This window comes from Myotis daubentonii, chromosome 4 (assembly GCF_963259705.1).
Source record: "Myotis daubentonii chromosome 4, mMyoDau2.1, whole genome shotgun sequence".
Taxonomy (NCBI): domain Eukaryota; kingdom Metazoa; phylum Chordata; class Mammalia; order Chiroptera; family Vespertilionidae; genus Myotis; species Myotis daubentonii.
The window spans coordinates 111,598,569-111,616,156 of NC_081843.1; the positions used below are offsets into that span (position 1 = coordinate 111,598,569).

Genomic DNA, 17,588 nt, shown 5'->3' on the forward strand with positions numbered 1-17,588 from the left:
ATATGCTATTTCATGCCCAATATGGTGTCTATGTTTAACTCCTAAGTCTATGTTTAACTCCCAGTTTTTTCCAGGTTCCTTGCTAAAATGATCAATTAAAGGGAAAGAAAAAAACAACACTACAGACCACATTCTCTGAGCTCTGTGTAATAAAACTAGAAATTGATGTTTGAAAGATATGAAAAATATAAATTCTTGACAACTAAAATCAGTCTTTTTGAGTAATTCTTGATGCAAGAAAGAAATTAAAAATATAAATGTCCAAAAAGAACATTAAATTTATTTATTAAAAATATGGGATGGTATCAAACTGTACTTAGAGGAAAATTCATAGTTCCTTAGCATAATGCCCTGACGTAAAAAGAAGGGAAATAAATAAACTAAGCATTGAAATAATCCTATCTAATAAAAGAGAAACATGGTAATTAGCGTACGACTGCTACCCTTCCCATTGGCTAATCAGGGCGATATGCAAATTAACTGCCAGCCAAGATGGCGACCAGCAGCCAGGCAGCTGGAAACTAACATGAGGCTTGCTTGCTTCAGTGACGGAGGAAACCAATGTTCCCCGCCTCTGAACTTGCAGTTTGAAACATTGTAACAAATATAGAAGCTAAACAAAACCCCAGAAACCTGCTTTCAGCCTGCCGGGATCTCAGACCTGGAGTTGATACAGTGTTTCGATTATAGAACACAAACAAACCAGATACCTGCTTTCAGCAGCAGAGGCCTCAGAGCTGGAGCCAGAGCTAAAGCTGGCCCAGAATAAAAAACAAAAAAGAAAAAAAGGAGCGGTTGGGAGCTTCAGTCACCCACCAGCCTGAAACCAGCCCTCAGCCCCTCACCCAGATTGGCCAGGAACCCCAGGGGGACCCCCACCCTGAAGGGTGTGTGACCAGCTGCAAACAGCCATCATCCCCTCATCCAGGTTGGCCAGGCACCCCAGTGGGGACCCCCACCCTGATCCAGGACACCCTTCAGGGCAAACCAGCCAGCCCCCACCCATGCACCAGGCCTCTATTCTATATAGTTAAAGGGTAATATGCCTCCCAGCACCGGGATCAGTGTGACAGGGGGCAGTGCCCAAACCCCCTGATCGCCCTGAGGCTCTGTGTGTGACAGGGGGCGGGGCCACAACCTCCCTATCCGCCCTGCTCTGTTCGTGACAGGGGAAGGCTCCCCAACCCCCTGATCCCCTGCTCTGTGCCTGATAGGGGGGAGCTCCCCAACCCTCTGATCACCCTGTGGCTCTGTGTGTGACAGGGTGTGGCGCCCCAACCCCCCCACCCCACGGGCCCTGCTCTGTGTGTGACGGAGTAGAGCCATAACCTCCCCATCGGCCCTGCCCTGAGTGTGAGAGTGGTGGTGCCCCAAGCCCCTGATTGGCCCTGCTCTGTGGGTGATAGAGGGCGGCACCCCAACCGCCCCCCACGGGCCCTGCTCTGTGTGTGATGGGGTAGAGCCATAACCTCCCCATTGGCCCTGCCCTGAGTGTGACAGGGTGCGGTGCCCCAACGCCCTGATCCGCCCTGCTCTGTGTGTGACAGGGGGCGGAGCCCCAACCCCCCTGGTGGGCCCTGCTCTGTGCGGGACAGGGGGCGGTGCCCCAACCCCTCTGATCGGCCAGCTCTGTCTGTGACAGGGGTGGCACCACAAACCCCTGATCCGTCCTGCTCTGTGCGTGACAGGGGGTGGCGCCGCAACCTCCCCATCGACCCTGCCTTGAGTGTGACAGGGGCGGCGCCCCAACCCCCCAATCGGCCCTACCCTGAGCATGACTGAGGGTGGCATCGCAACCTCCTGATCCGCCCTGCTCTGTGCATGACAGGGGGCGGCACCCCAACTCCCCAATCGGCCCTGCTTTGAGCCCGACCAGGGGCTGTACCTAGGGATTGGGCCTGCCCTCTGCCACCTGGGAGCAAGCCTAAGCCAGCAGGTCGTTATCTCCCGAGGAGTCCCAGACTGTGAGAGGGCACAGGCAGGCTGAGGGACACCCCCCCCCCCAGTGCACAAATTTTTGTACACCGGGCCTCTAGTATTAAAATAAATTTAAAAATAAGGAAGAAGGGACTCATAAAAATGGAAATTGATAAATTAGAGAGCAAACTATTGAGATACCTGTTATTGATATATTCCTAGATTTGTCCATGATAATCCTGAAAATAAAATTGCTATTAGTTCTGAACAAAGGTGAAGAATAGCAAGTATTAATTTTGTAATATAATAGAAAGAAAGTAACAGATTTTAAGAAGACAAAAATTTTTAAGAAAATGTTATGTATAACTCTACTATAAAAAACTTGTATTTACTACTGTATGGTAAAATGATATTTTAGGAGAGTAAAAATGATACAATTTTTAATTTAAGTAGAGTATTTTAAAGATGAAAACCATGAAAAAAATTGGAAAAGTTGTTAAAGAACTATATCCAGAGGAATCTTGAAGACCATAATAGTCTACCATAATTAACTGAAATATAAGTGTTGTTTAGTTTTCTAGAGCATGGAATGAAATAGAAAGCTTTCCAGTTCACCTGGCAAAACTAGCATAACCCTGATACCAGAAAGATGTCAAAAGCAATTGACAAAAATAGCATCCAAGAAGAAAACTACAAGCCAACCTCACTTGGAAATACTTTACAAGAATCATGCCTGAAATAGTAAAAGAATTAGCATTATATTAAGAGACAATAAAGATACCAGTTGACATTTACTACACAGTATGTGCCATATACTGTTGTTTTTATGTATTATCTCACACGATTCTCACACGACTCTTACAAAAGTATTCTTATCTTTCTGATTTTTCAGAAGAAAACACCGAAGTAGTATAGAAGCTAAATTTCTTGTCATGTTCACAACAAATAGTAATGGCAGAACTTGGATTGGAACGCAGGCAGGCAGATTCTAGAACATGTGCTCATAACCTCTATACTATGTTGAAGTTGTCTTGCCATAACTAAATCAGAGTTATTTCATGAACACTGGGGAAGATAAATATTAGAAAACATAATACCATATCACATTATTAGGCTAATTTATTTTTTTAAAAAGCCATGATCATTTTGACCAAGAAGCATCTGATAAAATTCAAAATTCATTTCTGATGAGAAAATATAAAAATTAAAATGAAACAAAGCAAATCCTCTAATATGCAATGAATTGAAGATGACATCTTAGCACTTTTAGGATCGATATGTAGTGGTGAACAAAGATGAATGATACATTTTTCCATTAAAGGCAGGAATAAGAAAAAGATATTTATCATTAGCATTAATAGTTACACTATTCTGGGAGTTCTAAACAAGTAGTTCTACATTAAAAAAAAGAAAGAAGTTGCAATGTCCCTAGGGAAGTAGAGGTGGCTGTGCAATTGAGTCCCTGGTATAGAGATGGTTGCTGCTGCTCAGAGGCGCCAGAATAAAGCCCTCTTCCATCACTGAGTTAGTGTAGAATGTAGCAGAACACAATGGGACAGAATGTTGACCATGAAGAGAATGGAATGCTTAGATTAGAAAAAGAACGGAGGCCTGACCTGTGGAGATAAGCAAATCAAGGTGGGTTTTTTTGGGGGGGTGGGGGTGGGGGGAGGGGACACATTTTTCAGAACCATCTTAAAAACACAGCTGAAGACCAAGAATAAAGGGTAAGTCAAGGTAAACATCTCAGGCTGGAACAAGCACATGATGAGTAAAAAAGAGGTCAGAAGAACTGGAAAAAGAGGTAAATTCAGACCAGAATGAAGATTACTAGTTTCACTCCACTGAGCAAGAGAGATTTTCTAGTTCATTAATGAAGAACCAGGTTTCTCTTTTACATAATTATATAATAAAACTAGGGGCCCGGTGCACGAAATTCGTGCACTGGGTGTGTGTGTGGGGGGGAGTGTCCCTCAGCCCAGCCTGCCCCCTCTCACATACTGGGAGCCCTCAGGCGTTGACCCCCATCACCCTCCAATCACAGGATCGGCCCCTTGCCCAGGCCTGACGCCTCTGACAGAGGCGTCAGGCCTGGGCAGGAGACCCTCATTAACCCCCATCACTGGTTCTGCCCCCAGCCCAGGCCTGATGCCTCGGCCAGAGGCGTAGACCCCCATCACCCTCCGATCGCCTGATCGGCCCCTTGCCCAGGCCTGACGCCTCCGCCAGAGGTGTCAGGCTTGGACAGGGGACCCCCATTTCCCCCTGATCACTGGCTCTGGCCCCCGCTCAGGCCTGAGGCCTCTGGCCCAGGAATCATGCCTGGGCAGGGGACCCCCATCTCCCTCTGATCGCTTGCTCCACCCCCTGCCCAAGCCTGACGCCTCTGACCCAGGCTTCAGGCCTGGGCAAGGAGACCATCATATCCCCCCAATCCCCGGCTCCGCCCCCCACCCAGGCCTGATGCCTCGGCCAGAGGAGATGACCCTCATCACCCTCCGATCACCAATCACCGGATCGGCCCCTTGACCAGGCCTGAGGCCTCCGGCAGAGGTGTCAGGCCTGGGCAGGGGACCCCCCAGCTCCCCGTGGTTGCAGGCTCCGCCCCTGCCCAGGCCTAATGCCTCTGACTGAGGCGTCCGGCTCAGGCAGCGGGGGCCTGCAGCTGCAGCGGCCCCGCGATCGTGGGCTCCGCTTTAGGCCCAGGCAAGGGACCCCTAGCTCCCGGGACTGCCAGCTTCGACCATGCCCAGCTCCCATCGCTGGCTCCACCCCTACTTCCTGCTATCACTGGCCAGGGCGGCAAAGGCACCTGATTCTCCGATCATGGCTGGGGGGCAGGGCCTTTGCCCTGCCCCCCAGCTCTTAGCTCCCCCCTGGGTTTCCGATCACTGTCAGTGGCAGGGGGCTTCTTCCTGCTTTCCCTTTCGCCTCCCTGCATTGTGCCTACATATGCAAATTAACCGCCATCTTGTTGGCAGTTAACTGCCAATCTTAGTTGGCAGTTAATTTGCATATAGCCCTGATTAGCCAATGAAAAGGGTATCATCGTACGCCAATTACCGTTTTTCTCTTTTATTAGATAGGATTATACTAGAGAAAATTATATAAAATATTTAATTTTTACTCCTTCAGGTACTGTTATAAATAGACATCTAACTATTAGTTTCAGGACTCTGATACCTAGAGTGGGCAACACCAGGTAAGTATCACCTGCTATAAACCAGTACTTTAGCAAGACACTATTTTGTGTGTAAATGTGCTCCTTGGTCTTAGCACTAATTCATGTCAACTGACATGCATGTATAATGAACAATTAACATCTCTTTATTGTTATTGTGCCTATATAAATACCATCAATATGTATTTTTGAGAAGGTAAAAGTGCAAGACTCAAGATCTATCAACACCTCTTGTCTACCTACACACACAGATCATAAAATTACAACAGAGTAAACAACCTCTGACCTTGGTTAAAAGTCATAACCTCTTTGCTAGTAGTATTTTTATTAATTGACTTATACCGACCTTTCCAGAAACTGAATTCTGAATTCCTGGGACCATGGTATCTCCCAATTCTTCCTGTTTTCACCGATAACATGGGCCTAACAATCTGCTTACCGGCCAGGATTCAATACACTCACATGGTTCTCTATATCATGTTGTCGCTACCTCAGGTTCCCTAGTCTTCTGATTCTGGTTACATCCAGTCTGTCATATCCTTTTGTGTCCTGTGGCCTGATAAGTCCTTGTCCTTGGTCCCCTTGTTATTAACTACGGCTACAAGTATCATGACCATGTACAGACAGACTTGATTGAGAGCGGTATGTTTGAGTGTGCACACTTCAAAGACACACCTAAGATCTCCCACGTGACCAGTTCACTGGATTCCCCTCCTCGACTGCAATATTGCCCAAGTGGCTGGATGCTGCTGCTGGTGGAGATGCATGGTTTTCTCAACATGCTTTGCTTGCTTCTCTGAACATGATTACCCCTGGAGCAAAGCAAATGCACCGCATTCTCACTTCTTCTGAAGATCCAAGATGGAGATAGAGCTTTCTCATCTATCCTTTTAAAAGAGAGGGGAGACACGGTTCACTTCGACGAACCTGTGTTAATGGAATCTGGACCTTGAGAAACATTCAACTGTCACGTGAGTTCCAGTAGCACAATACTCAACACACACACATTGGGTTATGCCAATGCTATCTAGTAGCAGCCTTTGAATGTGGCCTTTGCAGAGTGGCGGTACTGGTTTGAAAGTACACACAATCCAGCGTGTGTCTTCGTCAATGGCTAGACTTTACCAATATCTACATGTCCTGAAGTTGTCCAGCTATTCCCTGTCTGGTGAGCTCCAAGCGTCTCACAATTCAAGCCCTAAAGCATTCATACCTGCCAGTTTCCTTGAAATGCCATCTTTTTACCTAGAGATACTAAAACCCAACAATAGACATATTATCTGGTTACAGAGGCCAGAAAACGAATGGTGGAAGCTTCTAATAAACTGACCTCGGAAAATGCCACATGTAGTAACTCCACAAAATGAGGCTAGGCCTCCTTTAGAGTGCAGGGCCAAAGCATCACAACTCCACCCTGCCAAGGCTTTGGAGCTGCATGAATTCTGCATCTACTACGGCTGGCTTTTCTTGCACACCACCCAGCAGAAAGTGAAGAGAGAAGACAGTCTGTGATGGCTGAAGTACAACTGAGGCTTGTAGTTGCAGCCTCAGGGGTTGTCGTAGCCATTATCAATCCTCAAATCCCCTAGAACATTCTATTTTTGTCATCGTGATGACCTTTTCTTTAGCTACTTGTACAGGCTTCCTTCCAGGTCAACCACTTCACCAAATGTCTCCATTTTTTATTGTTATGAACCCCTGTGGGCACTCCTCCCGCTGCCTGGCCTCTATTGAAAAATAATTACCAATTGTACTGCATCTTCCAGGAAAGTGGCTTTCAGACATTTTGGCCAAGGGCCCTCCATAAGAAATGCATTTTACATTGTTGCCAGTATTTGTGCGCAAGTACGTGTAAGACAGAAAAAAATGTTGTATGAAATACCTATCCTTACTACTGGTGAGGTGCTTTAGTTTCTATTGTATACCATTGCATCATTTCCATTATGTCGTGCTTCTATTTTTAAAAAATAATGATTATGACCTATGAATTAATTTCATAATCTATTCTCAATCCACTGCTTGAAAAACAAAACAAACCAAAAAACCAAAAAAATACAGGATGTTTTATTGGACAAGACACCAGGTACCCTCAGTTCTGATTTCATGTGTCTAAGTACCATCTTGGATTCATCTCTTAAATAGGAAGGATAAACCCTTAACTTTGTACTAACAGTGACTCAACCCAGAGAGTTACCAAGTAGAGATTTACCAAAATATATTTTAAAAATAATAACATAATTCTAGGTGCAATTTCTCATAATTGGTAATCATTTAAAGATCCAGTTTATTCACCTTTTTTTAGATCTTATTTGTGTGGTTGATTTTAGATTTTAGTTTCCCAAATAAGATTGATAGGCACAATTCAACCCCAAATCTAGATCAGGAAATGTCATCATTACAGATAGAAGTCAGCAAGAATCCACAGGCCATGTACGAAATTAGCTAGTTCTGGAAGCATTTCTTTTATATATATATATATATATATATATATATATATATATATATATATATATATATTTTATTGATTTTTTACAGAGAGGAAGGGAGAGGGATAGAGAGTTAGAAACATCAATGAGAGAGAAACATCGATTATCTGCCTCCTGCACACCCCCCACTGGGGATGTGCCCACAACCAAGGTACATGCCCTTGACCGGAAACAAACCTGGGACCCTTCAGTCCATAGGCCAACTCTCTATCCACTGAGCCAAACCAGTTAGGGCTGGAAGCATTTCTTGAAGTCAGGGTTTGTAGTATGAATTTTGAGAGAGCTTCTCCATTAAATCAAGGCATCTTTTTATGGCAGCAAAAAGCATCTCAGTTGAAATGTAATAAGTTATTAACAACCTATATGTTTGGGACTTGGTAAGAAGCGCTGCCAGAGACTTTATAGTGTCCTGGAATGGGTAGGAGCCGCCTGTGTGAATGGGCACGTAAGAGGTGATGTATGGAGAGCTGTTTGTGACCTGATTAGTTTCATATTCCTAACTAGATATTTGCCTTGGGTCTCCTAAACTAGGTTGATGCAACCATGTACCACATGACGGGCAGATAATAAAAACAAGGGGCAGACATTACAGCTCTGTTTGTGGCAATTGCCTAAGGCCTCCTCACTTTGCTTCCAAGCCTTTAATCCGAGTCTTCTTCTGTTCCAGCTCTGCCTACTTTCCAACCACCCAGCTTCATTTTCATTCTCTAGTCTGGTTCTCACCAATCTCAGCTTTGATCCTTGGCCTACTGAAAGGACTTGGCTTGAGCCCACCTCTGCCGCTTCCTGTTTCTGGCTACTTTCAGATAAACTATCTTGATCATCTTGGTTCCAGTTCAAAGAAATGAACCTCTGGCACCGGCAATCCTGGCTGATCTTCTGTTTGGATCTGTCCTGTCTCCTACCAGAGGTAATCAGACGTTATAGAAACACACTTATTACTATGGCAACATGGAAAATCCAGGGGCTATATTCCAATTACTGGAGTTTGGCATTCAGAAAAAAAGTCATACTCCACAATGGAGTACTAAGGTAAAACTTCGTAGCTTTCAGAGCTTCTGTTCTTTGCCTTTCTTTCCCAGGCTTTTTCTCCTCCAACCACTCAAAAACCCTGAGGGAATCTGGGGGAACTGCCTAAATTTGTAATTCAGACTTTTAAATTCCTGGCAACTGCCCATGATTCTCAGGAGAAGCAGAGGGGTGGTTGGATATGATGGGGAGTCAGCTCATGTAACCTGGCGGCCCTATATGGTTTCTTAACCACAGTGTGGAACCTTTTTGATGGCCAGGTTCCAATGAGAAGAATGGATCCTGCCCTGTGCAACCCTTAACAAGGAGGAAGAGAGGAGAAGTCAGCAGCTGATGGACAACTAAATTCTGACGTCTCACCTCGGAACTGTCATGGAGTGGGCTCTGCATGGGACCCGATTTAAAGGTCTCAGAGCAACTAGAAAAGTTGAGCCGGCCCTGCTGAGTGAGCTTGGCAGCCTTTCTAAGTCACCTGACTTCCAGTCATGTCATAGCATGGTTAGCTACCTGGCCATACCTTCCTGCCAGGCTTGCCTGTAGATTCCAGAGGAGCTAAGGGCATGGGGGTGTACAGCTCTCACTGATGTTGGCAGGGTAGATGCACCTCCGGAGAGAAGGTATGCCTCCATGCACCTCTATGCTAGAGTGCTCAGTCTGAGCCCCCTACCTATTGTCAGGAAGTGCATACGTAGCCCATGGTAAGCAGGGAAAGGCCGGTAACTCTACTTCACCCACAATGCTGAGCTGAAGACTGTCCTGGCTACAAGAAGAATTGTGAGTAGCCAATGCCTACCTCTCAGCAGATCCTGCAGTTAATTCTGTCTCATTAGGAAATGTGAAGACCTGGTCCTAATCCTAATAATGGCTTCCACTCAGAACCTTATCACTTAGGTCCTAGCAGCAGCCGTCCCCAACCTGCCCTGACCTAATGCCACGGAAACAGATGTTTAGTTCTAGCCTATCACAAAAGGAGGCCCGGGTAACAAATTCCACCTACTTTGTGCCTAATTTGAATCCCCCTACTTTGAGGGAAATTCAAATTGGCCTTGGTCAATTACCCAGCAGGTGATGAAGATCACCGTCAAAGCCGAGAGGCCTACACCTGAGAGGGCCTGGCTCCTCACTACGCACAAGCCAACAACTCTAGCTTCCAAGGGTCCGTAAGCTCAGAAAGCCCGCACTTGCAAGAAGGGGCAGGCTTCTTTTTCTCACTTACAGATCCAGCAGCCAGATCTGGGCTGACACTTTGTCTTGCAGGTCTGATTACCAGGAGCAACTGAAATGAAGCCGCTTGGAGAGCTCCTCTGTCCTGAAAACGGCTATTTCTGTGCTGCTGAAATGCAGTGACCAATCAGCGGCAAACAATGGGCAGGGGCTCTGCGTGGCACTCTGATGCCAGACGTGCTCAAAGTGACTCAGCGGAGGAGATCCGGGAGGAATAGCTTATTCAGCCCCAAAGGACAGGTCCGGAGTCCTGGTTCCCTTCTCTGCCCTGGCAAGCACCCCGGCCCTCCTGGGGCATTGAACGCAGCATGTCGGGGATTACAGCAGCTGTGCAGCTAGTCCAGTGCTTTTTACAGCCCAAGTGCCTGGGTCTGAAACAAATTAAGACTCTAAGGCTACTGCAGTCCTCCTGACCCCCAAATGCCCTTGGGACATTATCACACTGGACATTATATCAGCTCTCTCCCTGTGAAAGGACCACCAAACAATTCTAGAGCTGGTAGTCCTTCTAATAAAAACAGTAAACTGTATTTCTTAGTTGGTCACACTATGCTTTATTCACCAGGGAGGTGGTGTCTCCCTCAAGATCACTTCGATACCAACTGCTATGGTCTTGCTGCTCAAAAACTTTTCCAGAAGCTTCTACATCTGAATTCACCTACCTGCTACCATCGCTCAGCCAGGGACAGTCAGAGAGACAGACTGGGTTGGAATTTCTCTAATGCCACATAAGGTTAATACCTCAAAGGGGTGTAGACCACTCCAAAAAAGCTTATAGGTGGCACTGACCCAATATATCAAAGGCAACTCTATGTCCAATGTACCAAAGTATATTGCTGACAGGCCCTGGGAACTGGACAGGAGTAGTTGGGGGGAGAGGGTTCCTTCAGGTGGGAGAGTTCCCAGCCCAACACCTCTGCCCCACACCAAAATCCAAAGACTTTCTTGGATCCATTCAAGTTTCTTGAGATTTATTGGGCCCCATGACCAAAGTTCCCCTTCTAGTCCCTCTACTCAAGACCTCTGCCAAACCCCCTCCAAGTCCTCTGAAATCCTTGGCCAACAATAGTTGGAAGATAGCCTTGTTTCTTGATAACCACAGGGTTAGGATAACCACAGCTCCCTTTGAAAATCAATACATTAATATTCTACTTTGTAAATCAGTATCACTATGTTTGGTTACCATAAATCAGTATTACAGGACCTACTGGTAATCCCACTAAGACACACAATGGGGCCTTACCCTGGAAAAGCCGGCTAGCTAGCCTGACCAGTACAGGAGGAATTTAGAGAGCTGGAGACAAAACTCTAAACAAATAGAGCCATTAAGTGCATAACATAAAAACGAAACTAGAATCGTGGTGGGAATATTCCTTTCAGTACCAACCTTCCTTCCTAGCTCCTATTTTAGAGGCTGATGGTTATTCTTGTTACCTATCTTAGGAAATGTTTGTATATCAGCAGATGCCTCTTATGTTTTAATCCAAAGAAGTGATAATGTGTGGCAGCAGGTACAATGGCAAACAGAACTTTTAAAGTAGGAGGTCTGACAGATTATTTCAACTTCCATCATGTAAGCAACTGCTCACTCAAAAGTAAGCTATACTCCCACAATGCTCAAAATAGAAGATACAAACATATCTTCATAGTAAAAAAGGTATTTTAAGACTTCTTTCTCAGCAAGGAGCAAAAAAAGAAAGCGATGAAACAGCCATTTCATTTGAATTCAAGGAGTCTTGCACTTGAGGTGTTACCTAAGCTTGCACTCTGAGGTATCTCATAAGTGTCCTGAGTAAACAGATATGTTACGGACTCTATTGTGTCTCTCTACAGTTCATATGTGGGGCCTTTGCAAGATAATTAGGCAATAAGGTTTTGACAGTGGTGATCCCCATGATGGGAATAGTGTCCTTTAAAAAGGAAAGAGACCAGAGTTCTCTCTCTCTCTCTCTCTCTCTCTCTGCTCCATGTGAGGACACAGTGTGAAGGTGGCAAGTCTAGAAGAGAGTCCTCACCAGGAAACTAAATCTGCTGGCACCCTGATCTTGGATTTCCCAGGAGTGTGAGAAATACATTCCTATATTTTGAAGCCACCCAGTCTACAGTGGCAACCTGAGTTGACTAATGCAATAAATATCTTTTAAATAATTTTTTTTAAAAAAATGGGTATTTACAATCACTCAGCTGCTACTAAAATCTATCACTGTGCTTGTGTCAGTTACCCAGTGATTTCACTTGAGTGACACAGGCTTCAGATTGATATTCTGCCCATAAGAAAATTTGATTAAATAATAAGCTATGAAGAATAGGGCATTCACTGGGAAGCCAGGGAGCAAGGCAGGGGTAAGCTGGCGTGTCCACTCTTAGAAGCTGAGTCTGAAGCCACTGGGTCAATACTAAAGGCTGGAGTTGAGAGTAAGAAGAAGGCAGTGTCTGGAGCCTCTCAGTCAGACAAATTAGATCAGACATAGGAAGGCAACCTCATGGTTGATTTAGTCCCTCATTCCTATTCTTCAGTGGAAAGGACCTGGCAATAAATAAATATATAAACAATGTATAAACAAACCTGGGGGTCTGCTGAGAAAGAAGGTGTGTATACATCTGGCGTAGTGACAGGAGCATGAATGTTAAACCACAATATGTACAAATGCATCATAAAGTCTAGTTAGTAGAATATCATAAGCCAACAGTGTATGTGCATTACAACATACACTCCAGGGTTAGCCCAACCACAACAAGCTCAAGTGATCATGAGCTTAAACAGTAATTTTTCAAACAAAAATAACAATGACAAAACTTTGGTCGACTTAACAACATGATATACTGGACACAAAATACCCTTCTTTCAAATTGGGGGAATTCCAACTAAAACTTGTTTGTTGGCATGCACAGTAGAGCTCTGCAAATTGCCAAGTGTGTTGTGGCGGAGACTTCCTGAAAAGGACTTGCACTGGGGAGAGTTTGGGGTTTACCAGGAGGAGTCCAGTGCGTAATTGAGAACCACTGGCTGCTGTGTGAGGACCGTGCCTCCAGAGAGCTAGAGAGGCTGGGCTCCTGGCTTCCCCTGCTGCCCAGGATGCACTGGGTTTTCAGGGCTCTTCCCTACTCGTTGTTTTCCTGTGGCAGTTGCCTGGGAAGCCCAGTGGGGCCCGGCTGTTCCATGATGCTGTTACTGCTTCCTCCCGAGGAGTGATAAGTGAATGATATTTCTGGCCACACCATTCCTGGATGATGGAGTGTGATGATGTAGGAAATAATGTTAAGAAATAAGAGACATCCCTAGCTGGTTTGGCTCAGTGGATAGAGTATAGGCCTGTGGACTGAAGGGTCCTGGGTTTGATTCTGGTCTTGATCCCTGGTGGGGGGCATGCAGGAGGCATCCAGTCAATGATTCTCCCTCATCATTGATGTCTCTCTCTCTCTCTCTCTCTTTCTGAAATCAATAAAAATATATTAAAAAAAGAAGTAAGAGACAAATTGTTGGCAGCTACATATGATGCATACATGAGCAAAATTGTGTTTCATGCCGATTTCTAGGAGTAATATTTAAAATATTTAAGCATGATAGTTCTCTAACAGAGCTTTAAAAGTGTGGGCTCAAAACTGGGAGATATTAGTTATTTAAGGATGGTGTTTATGGGCATCAATAAAGTATGCTAAGAAGGCAAACCTTTGGAAGACTAATTTCTAAGGTATGCATTTAATCCCTAAGGACTAGAAAGGCTGAGCAAATTTAGCAACGATAAGTATGGACAGCTGCTTCCTTCAGCTAAACCAGGCTGTGTTGTCCCCCTTAAGCCAAATAATATATTTTACAAGTTGAAACATTTATTTTTTGCTTGCAGGCAGGAACAGTTAACAAGATCCCGAAGAGACAAAGAAGCGCTAACAATAGGGAAGGATTAATGTATAACATCTGCCTATTATTTTCCATCATGTGGTCAAAAGGAGCAAAGTATATAAACACAAATCAGAAATCCTAAGGTAATTTTCATTTCCCGAAAGACAGTAAAGGCTATAAACACAATAAACTGCCCTGCCAGACGTTCACACACACACCTAACAAAAGTTTACAATTTCCTACAAAGGATGTGGGTAAGACGACCGTGTTCCTGTGGTAATGATTTCCCAAACAAGAAAAAAAAGTTAAAAAGACAAATCTTCGCTAAGCTGCAGGCTACCCGGTCTCCTGATTTATGAGAACAACAAGAATAGAGTAGAGCTGTTTAAGAAATAAGCTAGAAATCAATAGTCCATGAATCAGCAAGATCTGTCAAATAAAACGACAATTTACAGTGGAAAGAAATCCCTTTCATAACTCGATATTGTCAAAAAATTTTATTTTGTAGCATGACACTTTAGATTGACACACTACCTCTAGTATATTCTATGGTCAAATGAAATAAATATGCACACATATCCCATAAGATTCTACTCAATCCTTAATAAATAACAGTTCTCTTAGTAATACAAATACAGATGCATCCAATTAAAATATGGTGTACATTTAGTTTCTCATAATCTCATTTTCTTTCCTTGCCTTTTTGCATATTCTTATCTTCTTTCAGTATTTACATATCAGTGCTATTTTACACTTTGCCCGGTTCACTATTATTCCTTTACTTCATTCATGCATCCTTTCAACAACTATTTAGTGAGTATTTGATGGCTTCAACAAATGATTGTGCCGAATCATTCATATTGCACTTATTGCCCTTCTGGAATTAATTCAATATTTCTAATAATAAAAAGCCTCTTATTTTCTTCCATTGCTGCTGATCAATGTAGAACTTCTATCCAATAGCTATTAATTTTACAGTCTCCTCCTAAAGGTGAGATGAAGTTAGGTGAGGGAGTGCAAGGTGGTGAGGAAAGAAACTGATATGTATTATTTGCATCCAACATGCAGTGCACTTGGTTAAATGTTCAAATATGTGTTACCTTCAGCCCAGCCAGTGTGGCTCAGTGGTTGAGGATTGGCCCAGGCATTGGCCCGAGTTGCGGACTCTATCCCCAGAATGGGGTGTGCAGGGAGGCAACCAATCAATGATTCTCTCTCATAATTAATATTTCTATCTCTCTCTCCCTCTCCCTCCCTCTCTCTGAAATAAATAAAAACATACATTTTTTAAATGTACTGTCCTCACAACAAAATAAGGTAGGTATATTATTATTGCCATTTCACAAATCAGTCTTGCCACTAAGGGAGTGGCTGCCTGTGGTCTCACAGCTAGCACATGGCAGTGTCAATGATGAGCCCTTGGTCTGTCTAACCCCAAAGGCCTTTCAGCGGCTCATCTGAGGAAAACAATTGGCACCCAATACAAAAAAATCTTTGAATAAAGTTTTGTTTGAATCTATGCTACTCAGGAAGCTCAGACCTTCTCCTCTTTCATTTGCCACTAAGAACAATATAGTCTTTAGATACATTTTTAAGGAAATACCTTTTAACAGGGGTTTTTTGAAGCAAAGGTAGTTAGCTCATACAAAGAAAAATGCTGATTGATAAAAAAACATTTTAAAATTCTGCAATTTATTTGCCCAGGCAATGTACTATGTTTGATTATTTTCAGACCACTCATAATATTAACTGGGAGTAACAGATAATAGAGCATATGTAGTTAGGCATTTACAAATGAGTACTTTACTACACATTAAACCAAGGGAAAAATGCAAACATAAAATCCCATTTTTATTAATAGGAATAAAATAATATCACAAAATCAATGTTAACAGGATGTTTATTATGTTGCATTCACCTTAATTACTCCATTTTTGTTCGTACCTTATATTCTTCATAATCATTGTTGTCTAGCAAGTCCCTTTTCTCCATTTCTGTAAGTTGCTCTGCAGAAGGCCTAGCTGGCAGATCCTTAATAGAGGCTTGCTCATAAATGGGCTTTCCATGAAAAAACAGTTCCTTCCAATCATGCATAATTTTATGTGGAATCAGACTATTGCAAAAGAAAAAAAAGGTAGAGATGAATCAACGGTTAGTCATACATACACCTTAGACTATAGTCTTTCTATTATTATATTAGAGGCCCGGTGCATGACATTCATGCACTGGGGGGAAGGGAGGTTCCTCAGCCTGGCCTGCACGCTTTTGCAGTCCGCGAACCCTCCAGGGATATCCGACTGACGTAGAGGTGGGCCACTGTGCTCACCAGCCATTAGTCTGGCTTATGGCTGAGTGGTGCTCCCCCTGTGGGAGTGCACTGACCACCAGCAGGCAGCTCCTGCATGGAGTGTCTGCCCCCTGGTGGTCAGTGAGCATCACAGCAACTGTTTGTTCCGCTGTTCGGTCAATTTGCATATTACCCTTTTATTATATAGGATACATTCTCCAGGGTCTGCTGTTTGAGACCAGGGATTTCAACATGCTGTTATATTCTTTTTTTATTATTATTAATTTTTCACAGAGAGGAAGGGAGAGGGATAGAGAGTTAGAAACATCTGTGAGAGAGAAACATCGATCAGCTGCCTCCTGCATAGCCCCGACTGGGGATGTGCCCGCAACCAAGGCACTTCCCTTGGTTGGAATCAAACCCGGGACCTTTCAGCCCGCAGGGCGACGCTCCATCCACTGAGCCAAACTGGCCAGGGCAATTCTTAAAGGCTAATAAAATGTCTGGGGCTTAGTAGGTTTGAATAAATGAATGTTACTTTACTGTTCTTCAAACTTTCTGACTATGAACTAAGAACAATATATTACAAAATGATTCACACTATCGTAATACTTAGGTTTTTTATTCCCAGCTGTCTTGTTAAATGGCTGTGTGATTTCAGGAAATAATTTAAATGCTCTGGCAATAGTGCCCTCCTATACAAAATGAACAGGTGGAGGCCCCTTTAAGAAGCCAGTTGGTTTACATATTTTCATATTAATGTATAACAGAAAGATCGACTGCATGGTTGTCTTATTGTCACTGAACATTTGTTAACCTTTAAGATGATTTATCAGTAATTATTTCTATTTAAATCTGAGGGATGACTAGAGGAGGTAATCAGACAGAGTGATGGGACAACAGTTCTAAGTTGAATGAAGCGGGCAAGGAAGGAAAGAGACTGACATGACTCAGATACAGCTCTCTAAAAGTAGCTGGACTAGAGCTTGAAATTACAACGTAACCAGCAGTAGTTCATGTATTTCATTCTGAGACATGGCACCACATGGGTGAACCTTGAAGACATGCTAATGAAATGAGCCAGATAGGAAAGGACAGATGCCCCATGTTTCCACTTACACGAGGGACCTCGCACAGTCATAGCCATAGAGACAGAGAGTAGAACAGTGGTTTCCGGGGCCGGGGAAGGAGGGCGGGTGGAGTTATTGTTTAATTACCCAGAGTTCCAGTTTGGAATGATGAGGAAGTTCTGGAGATGGATGCTGGTGACGGGGCACAACAGTGTGAATGTACTTAAGGCCACTGAACTGTGCACTTAAAAACGTTAGAGTGGTACATGTTATATTTACCACAATAAAAAGTAGTATTTAAAGTTACAATTTAAAATATAATCATGTTTTTCATGAATAAAATATTAATAGTTGCTAAAGATTGCTTTATGGAGATGTGGAAGTTTAGAAATTAATAAGCTCAGGCATAGAAATAACACCAGAATTATTAGTCATTGGCTTCTATGATGAAGTAAATAATTAAATCATTGAATTATATATTGCCCAAACTTAATCTTGCAGTTATTGAACTAATAGCCTACTATTTGAATATTAATAATGTTGTTAAGGGGCA

At 43.6% G+C, this 17,588-nt stretch overlaps 1 protein-coding gene across 1 annotated transcript in view; it reads right to left on the reverse strand.

Moving 5' to 3' along the window:
- Window positions 1-17,588, reverse strand: part of SPEF2 (sperm flagellar 2) — a 137,855-nt gene that overhangs the window by 82,199 nt on the left and 38,068 nt on the right. The window contains exon 13 of the mRNA XM_059695098.1: window positions 15,623-15,791. Coding sequence (XP_059551081.1) covers window positions 15,623-15,791 — 169 coding nt within the window. The remainder of the gene's footprint in view (window positions 1-15,622; window positions 15,792-17,588) is intronic.